This window comes from Cnephaeus nilssonii, assembly GCF_951640355.1.
Source record: "Cnephaeus nilssonii genome assembly, chromosome: 14".
Taxonomy (NCBI): domain Eukaryota; kingdom Metazoa; phylum Chordata; class Mammalia; order Chiroptera; family Vespertilionidae; genus Cnephaeus; species Cnephaeus nilssonii.
Genome location: NC_137085.1, coordinates 9513305 through 9529758, shown reverse-complemented (window position 1 = coordinate 9529758; position 16454 = coordinate 9513305). Strand labels below are relative to the sequence as shown.

At 53.6% G+C, this 16454-nt stretch overlaps 1 protein-coding gene across 3 annotated transcripts in view; it reads right to left on the bottom strand.

Annotated features, from left to right (window-relative positions):
• Positions 1 to 16454, bottom strand: part of RGS3 (regulator of G protein signaling 3) — a 115288-nt gene that overhangs the window by 11266 nt on the left and 87568 nt on the right. For all 3 annotated transcript variants that reach the window (XM_079791009.1, XM_079791004.1, XM_079791005.1), the window contains one exon: positions 2900 to 3883. In XM_079791009.1, the coding sequence (XP_079647135.1) occupies positions 2900 to 3883 (984 nt within the window). The remainder of the gene's footprint in view (positions 1 to 2899; positions 3884 to 16454) is intronic.

Genomic DNA, 16454 nt, shown 5'->3' with positions numbered 1-16454 from the left:
CTTGGCCTCAGGCTCCCCACAGCAAGGTGAGTACAGCTGGGCCCTCCTTGAAGCCGTGCTGTGAAAGCTGGAAAGGGAGCTGGAGGCACTTGGTGCATGTTGGGGTAACCGCTACTCCTCGTGCGGCTTATCTTCCTCCTCCTCCTTGTCAACGCGATTCCCATTTATGGAGCACCCACCCGGTGCTGAGTGGCAGCCCTGCCCTTAACACTTTACCTGAGTCGGGCTATTTAATCTTCTCAGCATCCCTACGAAGGAGGTGTTATTTCCATACCCATTTCACTGAGGAGGAAACTGAGGCTCAGAGGGACAGGGACTTGCCCAATGCCCACTGCCAGTGAGGGCTGGAGAGAGACCAGGGTGCTTGTCCAGCCTAGACCTTACTTCTCCTTGACAAGGGCAGGTTTCTTACTAAAGCCGGCTGGCTGGAGGGAACAGGATATGAATGATGATGAAGGACTCAGGGCCCAGCAAGCAGAAGCCACACAGAAGGGTAGCTACCACGGGCTGGGGCGGCCTCCGAGGCCCTGCCAGCTCAGTCCCTCAAGCCCAAGAAAGGAAGCAGCAGGCCAAGAGAGGGGCGGGGGGTGGGGGGAGAGGAGGCCAGCGGGAACCCTGGGTACCCAAAGGAGGAAGCTGAGAGAACTGGCCCAGGCCTGCTGGACTCCCAGGCGGAAGTATCTATCCCAAAATAGGAGTTGAGGTCAGCTAATTTGGGGAACTGGAAGTGTATGCATGAACGTGTGTGAATTTATCGGTATTATGTGTATTTCCATCGGAGCAAGCGGGGAGGGAAGAGAACTTGGATGGGTCTGGAGGGGGGATCAGGATTGAGAGGCTCAAGGCAGATGGTGGACCTCGGACGTCCTCCAGAGAAGAGTGTCCAGGCCTCGCTGAGTCAGCCCGAGGCCTCACCTCAGCAGGACAGAGGTCTGGACTCTCTCCTGTAGCAGCTGCATCAAGAAACGGCCTAAGACCGTGACACTCAAACTACCAGGAACATCACAATCCCTGGCCCTGGAGGGGGCTTGTCTATAATGCAGGGTCTGAGCACCCCCCGTGGGAATTCTGATTCTAGAAGTCTGGGTTGGGGACTTAGAAACTTGTATATGCATAGCCTCCTCCTGGTGAATTGGAAACACTTCAAAGTTTGAGAACCACATGTGTTGACAGATGAGGAAACTGAGATCCAGTCCCCAATTTGGGATTTCGTTCCCATCCTGGACCCAAAGTTTAAGGTCCTGTTCTTGAGGGCCCAGCCTGCTTTGCCAGCCCGACCACCTTTCCTCCCAGGTGCCACGCACCTGCCATCCCTGCAGTTCAGGATCCCCTGCTCTAGCCAGACTGGCTCCTGTGGACGTTTTCGTCCAGGCCACGTCCTCTTCCACCGAGTGCCTGCCTCCGCCCCTCTGCTTACTCCAAACCTGCTCAAGTCTCAAGGCTCAGCTGAGGGAAGCTGAGACGGGAGAGAGCGAGAAGACTTCTGAAGCCTTCCCTGATGGCCCTGGGCCCTGGGGTCTCTCCTCCCTGGACTCCCAGGTCTCTGAGGGTCGGCTGTCCTCTGCGGACACTGACCACCCCCACCCGCCTAGCCTCACAACAGTCGTCACAGCGACACCTTGCACTGCGCTGGCTGTTAGCACCCCAACAGCATCCGCTTAGCGTCTGCGCCAATGTCCTCAGGCCCCAGACGCTTCCGGCGTATCCTCAACCACCCTGGGACGTGCGTGCCATCCATCTCTGCTCCTCAGAGGACACTGAGGCCCAGAGGAGCTGTGACTCACCCGAGGCTCCACAGTAAGAGACAGAACCCAGACTCAAGCTGGCTAATGGGCGTCAAGGACATGGCGCAGTCATTCTCGGGTAGGCCGCCTTCCTGGCCCACACAGATAGCTCACGCCTCCCAGGCTGAGGTCGGCCTCACACATTGCTGGGGCCCAGCTGGGCCCAGAGAACAGAGCCTGGCACACAGTGGAAAATCAATACACACGTATTCCTCTACTTATACCCTGAGTGGCCAGATTATTATGATCTCTGAACGCATAATAATCTGGCCACTCAGTGTATATATATATATTTTAGAGGCCCGGTGCATGGGTAGGGTCTGGCCAGCCTGGCCAGGGGGAGGGGACATGGGCGGTTGGCCGGCCTGCCTGCTGGTTGAACTCCTGGTCGAGGGAACAATTTGCATATTAGCCTTTTATTATATAGGATATATACTGAGTGGCCAGATTATTATGCATTCAGAGATCATAATAATCTGGCCACTCAGTGTAAATATTTGCAGGAGGCAAAGAGCACGGTGGTGGAGAGCTCCAGCCCTGGAGGCAGATGCTAACTCTGGTTCTGATATTTAAAAGCCTGGTGCAAGGGAGACAACCTCAGTGCCTCAGTTTCCTCCTCTGGGGGGAACAATAATCGTATCCACTTCATAGGGCTATTGTGAGAATGAATGAGGTAATGTGAATTACGTAAAATATGTGCTGTCATTGTTTTCGGCCGATGGATTTCTAATCTGGCTGGGCCCGGGCCACGTCTAAACTGTAACTGTTTCTCTAGCTACTATCTTGGGCCTTCAAGATCCAAATACACAATGTCCTGGGCTAGGCTGTGTCTGCTCTACTTTCTGTGGGGGTCCCCAGTACAACGGAGCTGTAAGAACACACTATCTGGAGTCATAAAGTCATGGGTTTAAGTCCAGGTTCTGCCTTCTGGTCTCTTGGGTCTCAGTTTTGTTCTCTGTCAAATGGGTATAAGGCTCATTGGAAGAACTCATTGGAAGACTTAGCAGGGAGGTCCTGGTGGGGGTGGGATAAAGTGACTGCTCCTTCCCTGCAGCTCCTGGACCCCACCCCACCATCCCATGTACCCACGCCCCCTCCACCCTCGGCCTTCTTACCTTCCGGTGTCCCGTGAAAAAGAGGGAAAGGTGGTGCATGGAGCCCCCGTTGCGGCCCAGTTCCTTCTTGAGGGTGCGGGGCGAAGGTATGGCCCAGGAAGAGGTAGTGCCCTCCCCGTCGGAGCAGTTCAAGGTGGTGTCGGAGGAGAAGCAGGGCCCGCGGGGCTCCTGCAGCAGGCTGCCCTCGCTGTGCGTCCGGCGCCGCAGCGAGTTCTGCACCCGCAGCGAGAGGCCGCCCTCAGCACCCTGGCCCGTCTCTATCATGCTGCTGCGCTTGGCCTCGCTGCGCTCTCCGTAGTTGTCATCGCTTGTGTCCTCATCCTCATCTTCCTCCCCCTCGTCCCCCTCCTCAGCCTCCTCTGCATCCTCCTCATCCCCGGAGCTGCCCCCCTCCGCCCCTGCCTTCTGGGTGTAGGCACTATCCAGCCGGACCTCAGGAATCACAAAGGCTGGCCTGGAGGCCACAGGCGGGCCCCCGGTGGCTGCCGGAGGGTCCCCAGAGCCCGTGGTCTCAGCGAGGGCCTCAGCTGGTAGCGGGGCCTGGCTGGGGGGTAGGTCTTGACATGGCGGAAGGTCCTGAGCAGGAGGGTCCTGGGTGGCAGGGAGGTCTTGGCTGAGTAGAGGGTCTTGGCTGGGAGAGGGTTCTTGCTCAGCAGGAAGGTCTTGGCAGGGAGGGAGGGCTTGGGCTGCAGGGGGTTCCTGGAATGGTGGGGAGTCCTTGGTTGGTGAGGGTTCCTGGCGTGGTGGGGGTTCCTGGCATGGTGGGGGTTCCTTGCAGAAAGCTGAGTCTTTGCTCGATAGGGATTCTTGGCCAGGAGATGGTTCCTGGCCAGAAGAGGAGTCCTTAGTGAGTGGAAGGTCTTGTCCCGGAAGAGGCTCCTGGCCAGGAGAGGGGTCCTTGCTGGGTGGGGGGTCGTCGGCACCTGGCCCCTTCCCTTCCTCCAAGGGCATCTCCCTTTTCTCATCCACCTCCGACTCAAACATCTGGGAAACAAAGAGAAAACAACAACGGTTCAGAAGAGGAGGTTACACGGTGACCAGGTACTGCGCACACAGAGGCTGAAACAAAATCAGGCAGTGGCCTGAGCCCCACCCCACCGTCTGAAAGCCAAAGCACCAGATGGAAACCTAGAAGCCCCTTTGGTCCCAGCCTTAACTCCTTGCTCAAAACTACCGCCCCATCAAAAACATGAGGGGAGGAGAGGTAACACCATGATCTGGCTCCTATTGTGTGCCAGGGGCTATGCCCGATTAAACCCCTTATGCAGTCTTCCCAGTGGCCCTCTCAGGACTTGCTGTGGGCAAGTCTCCTCTATGAGTGACGGAGAAGCCAGGCTCTCTCTGCGTTCATGGACTAGAACCAAACCAAGCCCCAAGCCACAGCAGTCACTGAGTGGGAGGATCCTGGAACCGGCCAAAGGGAACCTTCTACCTGAACCAAAGTCTTTTTTAAAAAGCCTAATGAATTGTTCAAATAAGAACTTGCTCTCAACAAAATGAAAAGGCAACCCACTGTATAGGAGAACATAGTCGCTAATGATACACCTGATAAGGGGTTAATTTCCAAGATATAAAAGAACTTATACAACTCAACACCAGGGAGACAAACAATCCAATTAAATCCTGGGCAAAGGAACTGAATAGACACTTCTTCAAAGAGGACATACAGATGGCCGATTGACATGAGAAAATGTTCAACATGACTAATCATCAAAGAGATGCAAATTAAAACTACAAGGAGATCTCACTCACACCTGCCAGCATGGCTACCATCAATAAATCAATAGACAAGTGCTGGTGGGAATGCAGACTGGTGCAGCCACTGTGGAAAACAGTATGGAGTTTCCTCGAAAAATTAAATATGGAACTCCATTTGACCCAGCGATCCCACTTCTGGGAATATATGTCCTAAGAATCCCAAAACACCCATCAGAAAGAACATATGCACCCCTATGGTCATAGCAGTGTTATCTACAATAGCTAAGATCAGGAAACAGCCCACGTGCCCATCAGTAGATGAACGGATAAAAGAGCTGTGGTACAGTTACACAATGGAATACTATGTAGTAGTAAAAAAGAAGGGTCTCTTACCCTTTGAGACAGCATGGATGGACCTGGAAATTATTATGCTCGTGAAAAAAAGCCAGTCAGAAAAAGACAAATATCACATGATATCACTTATATGTGGAATCTCCTGGACAAAATAAACTGAAGAACAAAATAGGGCCAGAGACATGGATGCATAAAACAGACTGACAGATCTCAGAGGGGAAGAGGGTGGGAGGCTGGATGAGATTAACGAAATAATTTATGTGCATATATGCATAGTCCATGGTCACAGACAATAATGTGGTGAAGGCCTGTGTTGGGGCAGGGTCTAGGTGGAGGGGGGCCAAGGAAGGGTTGGGAGACATCTGTAATTCTGTCAACAATAATTTTTTTAAAAAATAACTTACTCTCAATGTTTAAATATCTTTTTTAAGTAGCTATTTAATACTAAATGGAATGAAACAAGAACTTCAAAATACTGCCGACACGTGCACTAACCAGATGTCACGGATACATGGAACCTCACTGAGGGAGCATCCAGGGACTTTGAAACTGTGCTTGGAGGAACCCCGGGAGTTCCCCACACAGAAGAGAGAGCATTTGCTGCCTTGCACACGTCCCCTCGAACCCTCGGAGTTTTTGCTGGGTTCCTGTAGGTTTCCTTTGCAAAGGGGAAAAGAGTGCCTGGAGGAAGTCTGAACGCAGCCGTCTCGCAGGAAGACTGGGGCGCAGAGGTGGGGAGTGTCCACGGTGCCGCAGTCACGGGAAGCAGGTCTCAGGCCTGGGCTCATCAGAGTCCAGGAGTTGGAATGCTGTTGCTAGGACTATTTAGAGCCCAGTTTTTGTCCATGAAGAGGCCATAACCAACTAGTACTAATGAAAACGAAAAGCAGCACCACACCTACACCGAAACTGTACAGACACATGAGCGCACACACACACACACACACACACACACACACACACACACGCTAAGAATTTCAGGGGTACATACCCCTACAACACAGTTCAGAGTTCTTGCGACAGAGACCCTTAATGTCCATTTGACAGATGAGAAAGCTGAGCCAAGGAGCAGTGAGTGACTTACTGCACAGCCACCCAGAGACCAAAAGGCTGCACCAGAGGCGGAGAAAACGCCTTCGCCCTCAGGAGTCTGTGACGGTGAAGCCCCAGCCAGACCTCGCATCTGGGAGCAAGTGGCCAGCCACATGCGGCACACACGTGTCAGGGGTCACACGGGGTCTGGGAGCACCAGAGGGGGATGTGAAAGCACAGTGTGGGTAAGAACCACTGCCTGGGAGCCTGAAAGTGAAAGTGTCCAACCCCCGCAGAGGTGGTGGCTGCAAAGGGGGAGGGGAGGCCTCAGAGGACGGGAGGAGGATCTGGAGGGTCTGGTCCCCAGGCAAAGCCCAAGACGGGTGCCCACGCACCCCATGGACTCTTTGCCCTGGAAATCCTGCCCGAATCTGGGAGATGACACTCAGACCTCGCAGCCTCAGACCCTGAAACATCAGCAACCCCAAATCCCCGCTGCACAGAGAGGGAAGCTGAGGCCCAGAGAGCGGCAGGGGCCAACCTAGACTCACACTGCGGGGTCAGGTAGAGTCAGTCGCTAAATCCTCAGGGCCTCAAGGTCCCCACCTATTCAATGGGACATCCAGCACGCCCAAGTAACAGCCAGGAGAACATACTACAGAAAGTTAAAGCTCTCAATGGGATTATGGTGCGGGTAGGCATGGTGACTAAAAATAGATCGAGAGGCAAATGCTGAGATCACAGACCTCAAACAGCATCATGCCTTTCCCAGGGGCCCCTGGGAGCAAACCCAGACACCCCGAATCAAAGTGGGTGGCTGTGATGCCAGGTCCCCCAATGCAGAAATCTCACCTGGAAACTAAGGACTGCTCCCAGGCGGACAGAGAAAGCCTCAGCTGAACGGACAGCGACCTGGGGACTTGCCCAAAGGTACCAATCAGGGCCAGGCGGGGGTTAGAGCCTCAGGCCTCCAGCTCCTTCTCCCCAAGCCTACTTCAGATCTCAGTCCCCAGAGCAGCCCGGATCCCCGCCCATCGCCCCACCCACCAGGGAGCGGTCTCCACCAAGAAAAACAAATGCCCAAAGCCAGCTCCCTGACGATCCACACGGGCTCAGCTCACCCCCACCTGGGAGGACCAATGGAAGGAAGCAGCAACCGGTGCCCTTGGGCCAGGCACCAAGTGGCCCCGAGAAAGGAGCAGCCTCATTTGCATTCCCCCTTTCCTGGGGGGTGGGGGTGGGGTGGGCGTGAGGCCCCTGCCTGTCCCAGAGGTGCCTGCAGCCTGCCTGAGCCTGCCCACCCCTCAGGAAAGTGCAGCAACAGACCCAAAACCAGAAATGCAAGTCAGCCTGCCTCTGCCAATCTTCCAATCTTGCCCTAAACCGAGGCCAAACCAAACAAAGCCCGGAGGACAAGTGCCTCTGTCCCCAGGGGTGCCCTGCCCTGGGCAGCGGAGAAACCACCGAGGACCGAAGGGCTCTCAGAGTGCCCAGCATTTTGGTGCTCCGATGCCAGAGTCAGACTTTGGTTTTGATCCCTGTGGGGTCCCTTTCCCGCTGTGCCACTCTGGCCAAGCCCCCCGAGCCTCCGGGAGACACAGAGCCGTGATATCACACCGGACTCACAAGGGTGGTCCCACAGGCCTGGCCCAGGAGAAGCATCTGATGGAATGGTGGCTGTTATCGGTCTAAGGAATGGGGAACTGAGCTCAGAAAACAACCTAAGAAATCGGAGACTGATTCAGTTATGTCTCCTGGCAGAGGGTCTCTCCCTGCTTCCTTAGACCCTTACACACAAGTTGTTGGGACCCTCAGGGCTCTAGAAGGGGGAGCAGGCTGAGCATTACCCAACTTGGGCCCATCCCCCACAGGCAGACAGGGACCAGACCTCATTGGTTCTGTCCTGTGCTCCTGATGGGCCACCAGGCAGGTCTGGTCAGGCCAGTGGTCTTTGGAGAGCCGGGATGGGGGGTGCCTTGGGAGAAGGGGGCCTCTGGAGCAAATACAGGAAACCTCAGAAATCTGGGGGGAGAATTAGGAAAGGAGAGGAGAACATGTCACAGAATCGATAGACGCCAGCCATGGGACTGTCCTGTGAGCAAAAAAATGGCACATGCAGAGGCGTCCTCCATGAAAACGGCTCTGGGCAGGTGAGCAGGGCAGGGGGTTGGGAGGACTGGGACAACGTGCATGCATTCATTCATTCTCCAGGCACAGGGTGAGGCCCTGGGGCACAGCAGAGGACAAGTGGGACACAATCCTTGCCTCAGTTACCTGAGCAGAAAAAAAACAAAAGGTTGGACAATCGGTCTTGTCGAGCGTGGTGAGTGCTCTGATGGAGGACGTGCAGGCAGCGGGGACACCCCGCTAAGGCAGCTGTTGCAACTGATCGGGGTGACAACAATCCGGCCAGAGAGACCAGTCTGCTGGCCCATGGCCTTGAGTCCCGAGTCCTCAGAGCAGCTGCCCCTCTCCAGCGGGGAGTCTCTCACCCCCACCCATCACTTCCTTGGCTTGGCTGGACCAGGGCTAATTCTGTCCATGTCTCGCCTGCTAGCAGCACACAGGAAATGAACCAGGCCCTCTAAATGGAGCTGCTGTTGAGGATCTAATCAAATCCTCTCCCCAATCCAATCCCGGGGCTCAGAACGGGCTGAGGAAGGCCGGCAGGTGTGACACCAGAGCTCTTGCTCACACCAGCTCTGGCTTCTCGCCCCCGGTCCCCACCAGCTAATGCAGCTGGGGATGGCCGTGAGCTGCTGGGACTGACTCGCTCCATGTCACACAGCTACTAAATGTGGAGCCAGGTCTGCTGACCTCAGAGTCAACCTGCAGCTCTCACTGAGATGACTCATCACATCCACTACGCATTCCAGCTCCACGTGTGCCCTCAAAAGCCACTTCCTGAATGAGGTGGGGGAGGGGAGGGCACGGGGAGGTGTGAGCTGGGGTTTGCCTCCATCTCGGGGTGGCCCTTACACAGCTAGGATTTCACAGAAGGAGCACGGGACATAAAGCCAGGAGGCCTGGGCTGGAGCCCTCGCTCTATTATTTGCTCGCTGTGTGGACCCAGGCTATCACTTCTGGGTTTTTTCCTACCATAAAATGGGGTGGGATGCCTCTTGCCCCCTGTCCCAGAGAGCTAAGGGGATCAAGTCTGAGAAAGGACAGGAAAGTGCTCTGTGAACTCGAAAGGCCTCGGAGAAAGGGAGCAGCTATTAGAATTCTGGCCCAGCATTCGACCTCTGGGTTGACTTGGGATGGGTTACTCCTTCGAGTTTGGCACGCTCTGGGCCTGGCTCCTGGGTTCCTGGCTCAACGCTGGCTTCCAGGAACCTCAGTTGCTCGGCTGACACTGAGCTCCCCAACCCAGCCTCAGTCTGGCTCCTCCGGCCTGGCTTCTTGACGCCTAAAGGTGGAGGCCAGTTCCCTCTGGATACTGATCCCGACTTCACACTGGCTGGGTGAACTCGGGCGTAACCACTCTGACCCTCAGTTTCCTTAGCCATAACCGGGTCCTGCTGCTCTCTCAGGCACCCACCCACCCCTCAGGCTATCATCACCATTTGGCCACTGACAATGCCCAGTCCACTGGGCCAGCACAGACCTGCCTCCTAAGTAAGTGTCAGTAAGTGTCCCCCATCAGTAAGTGTCCACCAAGCACTCGTGGGACAGCGCTGCTCCCAAACACTGTTCTAGGCTCTGTGGACGCAAAAGGGGACGAGAAAGACATGGCCTCTCCCCTGGTGGAGCTCAGAGGCTAGAGAGGAGGGACTGACATTAACCAAGTCATCGCCCACAGAAACAAACAGTGAATACAAACCGTTATCCATTGCGCAAAGGAAAACTATAAGGTGCTGTGAGAGAGAAGAAAGGGGCAGCGGGGAAGGCCACCCCGTGGGCCGACACTGAGCCTGAAATCTGCTCATTGGGCAGGGAGGGGCTCCCTCGAGGGGAGGAAACAGCAGATGCAAAGGCGCTGAGCCAGGAAGGCTAGCACCCAGAGTGCAGGCACGGAGATGGAAACCTTCCGGTGGATATCCCGTCAGTGCCCCCCGATTCAATGTGTCCCACCCTGAATGTATGGTCTTCCTGGGTCCATTCCTCCTCTTGGCCTGTGTATCAATGATGCCAACACCCGTTGCCCAAACCAGGGGCCTGGGTATCATTCTCCCTCCCTTTTCCTTCGCTACTGCCCCTTTGGCCAATCACCAAGTCCTCCCTGATTGTCCCTCATAAAATCTTAAGAATCATTCCACTGGGGGAGGTTATGCATGTGTAGGAACATTCTGTACTTTCCTCTCAATTCCTAAAATTTCTCTAAAAAATATAGGTTATTAATTTTTAAAAAAAGTAATCTTTCCATTCTCTCCATCTCCACTGCCACCACCGCCCTCCAGACCACTGTGTTCTTCCATCGGGATTGATGTCAACTTCCCAGCAGCAGGCCAGACCCCGCTGGTCATTCTCTGAGTCATGCCCGGGAGACGTCTAAGTGCAAATCTGACCCTATCACTCCTCTGCTTGACACCTCATGTGGCTCACCAATGCCCTCCAGATAAAGTCCAGATTCTGTAGCCCTGGGAGACTGTCCTCCCTCTACTCTCACTACTGCAATCTTAAGTGTCTGGTGAATGAATGAATGAATGAATGAATGAGAAATCCAATGAACTTCATGGGTCCATCTAGACCCGTGGTGGGCAAACTGCGGCTCGCGAGCCACATGCGGCTCTTTGGCCCCTTGAGTGTGGCTCTTCCACAAAATACCACGGCCTGGGCGAGTCTATTTTGAAGAAGTGGCATTAGAAGAAGTTTAAGTTTAAAAAATTTGGCTCTCAAAAGAAATTTCCATCGTTGTACTGTTGATATTTGGCTCTGTTGACTCATGAGTTTGCCGACCACTGATCTAGACTCTTCCTACTCAGAATGTGGCCAAGAACCAGGAATAGCAGCACCAGGAGCTCATGTGAAACAGAATCTTAGGCCTCAGTCCACATCTCCTGGAATTTTACTGAGATCCCGGCTGATTTATTTGCATATTGAAATTTGAAAGGCACTGATCCAGACTATTGGTTCTCAACAGAGGAACACTGTAGAATCACCTGTGGCACGTTTAAAAATATCTCTGTCTGGGCCCACTCCCAGACCTACTGGATTCCCTACAAGTAGGGCCTGGGTACCTCCACTTTTTTCTGACTCCCCGGGGAATTCTGGGGAACAGCCTCAGCTAACAGATGAGGTGGTGACATGCCCAAGGAATCAGGACAGAGTCCAGACCAGAATCTAGGTTGGGACCAGTTCCAACACATACCGCTCCCTCTGTGACGGGAAGCAGTGACAAGAGGCATGACCTCAGAGCACCTGTGCCAGGATGGGGAGCTGGCAAGCCGGCTTGAGTCAGCTACCCATACACGTTCCCTAGAAACAGGCCCGACTGCAGGAGGAGCGAGAGGAAGGAGGAATTGAATTGCAGATGGAAAATTCTCTGTTTCTTAAAGGATCCCACAGTAACTTACAGGCTTCTCAGGGGTTCAGGGGGGGCAGTGAGCGTACCCATTCTATGGAAAGCAATACTGAGGCTAAGAGGAGACGTAGCTCATTCAGTTCAGAAACTCTCAAGACACAGCCATCCTGAGGCATGAGAACAGAGGAGCCTCCTCTAAGAAACCTTCCCTACCCTTGGCACTGCCACCAGGCTAAGCGGAAGGACATACCCCCAGGCCTGGCCTTTGGAGCCTGCTGGGATGCCTCCCCACCCTCCTGGATGCCCAGCCTCTCACTGGGCAGGAGGAGGCATTCCCAGGGTCTGAGTTCCCAGTACTAAGCCCTGTCACCACCTTGCCACGTTTCTTCTCGTCTGGGGACTCAGGTACCACTGTTTCCATCGCATGGGGGAAGCTGCACTCGCAGTCTCCGCCGCTCCTCCTCCCCTCGCCCCAGAGACCCCTTTCATACCTGTAGCTCTCTTCTCATCTGACAGGCATGGCGTTGAGAGCCGGCATTTCCCAGCCTCTTCCTCTCCCTGTGGTGACTGATGCCTCCCTCTGGCAGAAGGAGAGCGCTAGGGCCTTTGCGTCCCTCCTGCCCCACCCACCCCTGGGCCCTCTGCTCAGGAACCAGTTTACCTGTGGGCTCTACCACCACGCCCCTTCCCACCTGGCACCCTCTTTCTCTGCCTGAGAGACATTTCCCCGAATATCTCTATTTCCTCAAGCCCCTTTCCTGCCCATCCCTTGGAGCCCAGCTAAATGCGGCCCTGGGGTGGCCTGGCTAGAGGGCTCTCTCCTCTCCTGCTAATAACGCCTGGCCTGCCCTCCTCTCGTGGCCTGAGGAGGCCCTGGTTTGGCTCATCAGGACTGAGCATCTGGCTTACTCACCCTCACCTCCGCCCCCATTGCCAGAGTTACTCAGCAAATGCCTCCGGAGCCCCGGCCATGGGCAAGGGCCTGTGCAGGACAAGGAGCCAAAGAGGAGCAAGACCCGTTCTCTCTCCTGAAGGCATCAGCCCTCAGAGGGAGAGAACCAGGTGAGGGGCCAAGGCAGTCTCCCACCCACCCACTGCCACCCCAGGGGACTATGAAAGCGGAAAGGGCTGGGAAAGGTGGCAGACAGCATGGAACATTCGAGGAAGTGCAGGTGGGTCCATGGAGCAGAAAAGCATGGATATGCTAAGGGATTTGGGCTTTTACCCTGAAAGCAGTGCAAACTTGGTGCCATGGGGATAGGGGAGGTGGAGCTAGAGATGGTGGAAACAGAAAACGGTGAAAAAGATAGGGGAAGAGGGAGAGAGAGACCATTAATTGAGCATCTACTAGACACCAGGCACTGTGTGACACTTGCTTTACATACACTCTCACTTCCAGCAACCTTATGAGGTCATCACTGGCCCCATTTTGCAAATAAGGAAACGGTGACTCAGAGAGGTTAAGTAACTTGAGCAATTTCAAAAAAAGCGAGGAGAGGCATCCGAACTGAAACCACGGTCTGCCTGCCTCTAAAGGCCCACTCCTCCTACCACCCCACGATCCCTCTCCCGCTCCCTTCACTGCCTTTCCTCCCTCCCTTCCTTCAAAACACTTTACCAGGCCCCCATCTGGGCCAGGCCCTGTGCTAGGCATGGTGAGCAATACCAGATACAGGGTCCCTGCTCTTAGCCCAAATAGGTGGAGACTGAAAGGCAGATGCCCAACTCACCCGGTGCGGGGAGGGGTGGTACAGAACTGCATACACCTGGCAACCCTCCCAAACTCTCTCCCTCCCAGGGACCTCCTCCCAGGCAGAGCCAGCGGCATGTGGCTTCTCGGTGATGTCCACACCAGGTGTCAAACAAAAAAGCTCTGCCAAGCGAGGAGGACCCCGGGGGGAGGGCACACATAGCCCCGTGGCCATGAGACCAGGATTTGGACTCAGGCAGGCCTGGGAGTGAGTCCCACTTCCTAACCGTGTGGCTGAGTCATGTGCCGCCTCCCCCACAGGGCTGCCAGGGGATGGGAGGCAGGGCCTGGCCCACAGCATGCCCAGCCCACCATGCCCCTCCTCTCCACTGCCTGACTCTCCCTCACGGCCAGCACCAGGGATCGACCCAAAATCTACGGCTTAACTCCGAGCAACAGCTCAGAGAACAGGGAGCACGTTCAGAGCCGGGGTGGCGGAGAGACGCCTATTGCCAGGGAAGCAGTGGGGTCTGGAGACAGACAAAATCCAGATTCAAATCCTGGCTCTGCCACCTCCCAGCTCAGTGGCCTCGGCCAGGCTGCTTAAACTCTTCACGGCTCCATTTCCTTACCTGCAAGATGGTGACACGAGGAGTGAGTGCCTACGGCTCAGCGTTTTGGGGAGACCATCACACAAAGGAGCCTGGCACATAGTAGGTGCTCAATAAACATTCACAGTTCCTATAATCATAATGATTACTCTCCACAGCAGCAGCCTCCCCACCCCCACCCCCACCCCCTGCATGCCACTCCAGGAGAAGGTGCTTGACACATTCTGACCCTTGTGACAGCCCAAGGATGGGGGTACTATTATCGGTACCTTTCGGGAGAGGAAACTGAGGCCCCATACCAAAGGCCCTGGAGGGGCTCAGCTTCCCCTAGGCTGGGTCAGTCTGGCTCACCATGTGGCCTAGGCCAAGTTACTCCCCTGTCTGGGCTGCGCTCTCCAGGAGGGAGTCCGTCCAGTTCCGAATCTCAGGGAGCCTGGAGGGGTCAGATCTCAGGACCCAAGGTGTGGCCAGGTCTCCCGGTGGGTGCATCAAGGGCATCAAACCCTGTGTCCAGAGATTCCCCACGCCTTGTCGGGCTGCCCCAGTTCCTAAAATATCTCCTCCTTCAGGGCATGGAGTGCTGGGGCCCTGAAGTGGGGTGGGGAAGAGGCTCTTCCTCTTGACAACACTGGGGTGGACATCTGGACATCAGCTGCAACCCTGTGGCCAAAGGTCACCCTCCAAGGCCCCAGGCAGGCTGCAGCCTCCGCCACTGCCCCCCTGTAGCAGACACCTTCTGTCTCTGCTGAGGGGTGATGGTGAGGCTGGATTTACCTGGGTTTACATTCTGCTCCTAATTCATTCTCCCGCCATCCTCCTGTCATGGGACTTTCTCCCACGTCCCTCACATGAACCTGACTATACTCCTCTCCTGCTTAAAAGCCCTCCATCGCTCTGGGATAGTATAGTCCTAGCTCCTTACCAACTGATCCCTCTACCAGACATACCATTTCTCCTCTCTTCCCTCCAGCCAGTCTGAACTACAGGTGCCCTTAAACAATACAGTTTTGAACTGTGCAGGCCCACTTATATGTGATTTTTTTTTTCAATAAAATACTGTACATGTATTTTCTCTTCCTTATGATTTTCTTAACATTTTCTTTTCTCTCGCTTACTTTACAGTAAGAATACATATGTAATATATTTAAATAGGAAATATGTGTTACCGACTGTTTATGTTATCAGTAAGGTTTGTGGCCAACAGTAAGCTATTAGTAGTTAAGTTTTGGGGAGTCAAAAGTTGTACATGGATTGTCGACTGTGCAGAGGTTTGGTGCCTCCAAACTCCCATGTTGGTCAGGGCTCAACTACATTTGTGTTTCCCCAAACCCACTCTACTCTCAGGCACCCCGATACCTGTGCTCACTGTACTTCCTACCTGGAACACCCTGACTTCCCTTATCTACCTGGCAAACGCCTTATCTACCTTTAAAACTCAGCTCACCCACACATGGATTGCCCGTTGATTTCTATCAAAGGTGATATTGCCCTATCGTGAGAAAAGATGGTCTTCTAAATAAATTGGATAGCCACTCAGAGAAAAGGAGTCTCACCCTCTATGCCCATGCCGTGCCTAAGAATCTATTTCAACTGGATTTTAGATCTAAATATAAAACCACAAAGCAATTAAGCTTCTACAAGATAAAATAAGAGACTATATCCATAACCTCATAATGGGCCAAGAAACACGATGATACAAAAAATGCTCTCCATAAAAGAGAAAGATTGACAGGTTAGACAGCATTAAAAGGGTGAGAATACAAGCCACAGAGTGGGAGGAGATATTTGCAGCGTGCATATCCGACAGTAAACACTATCCAGAATATTTTTAAGCTCCCACAAATCAATCAGAATAAAGGCAGATAACTCAATAGAAAACTGGGAAAAAGACTTGAACAGACACTTCACAAAGCGTTCATCCAAATGGCCCGTCAACCCATGAAAAGGTGTTGGACCTCATTAGTCATTGAGGAAATGCAAACAAAACCCACAGTGAGATATCAGCACACCCAACACCAGCAACGTCGGCTCAGTACTCGTACGCTGCTCCAGGAGGGTGTGGTGGTGTCACCCTTTGGAAAATTACATGATTGTAGCTACTAAAGCTAATTATACACCATTTTATGACTCACAGTCGCAAACCGTAAGTACTTACCCAGTAGAGAAGTATACATAGTGCATCAATAGGCATGTGCAAGAGTATTCATAGCAGCACTATTCATTATAACCCCCAACTGGCAACAGCCCGAATATCCATCAACAGGAGAATGGGTAAATTGTGGTATATCCACACAATAAAACACCACACCGCAAGGAGAACAAATAAAATCAAACTTCATGTAATAGCATGGATAAATCTCACCATCAAAATGATGATCGAAAGAAGTCAGTATAAAAGAATACATTCTCAATGATTCCATGTGCACAAAGTTCAAAGACAGGCATCACTAATCGATGAAGGGAGTCGGAAAAAGGGTTACCTTTGAGGGGGTAGTGACTGAAATGGGGCGAAAGGGGATTCCAAGGGGACTAGAATTTCTATTTCTTGACCTGGAGGATGTGTTCACTTTGTGAAAATTCATTGCTTCTATCATCCTAATCTTTATGTAAATTACACTTCAACTTAAAAGTTTACTTAAAAAACATACAAACAAAAGCCTTTATCCCAGTGTCTCCCCTGCCCCCGGGGCTGGGCTCCCCCTTTGC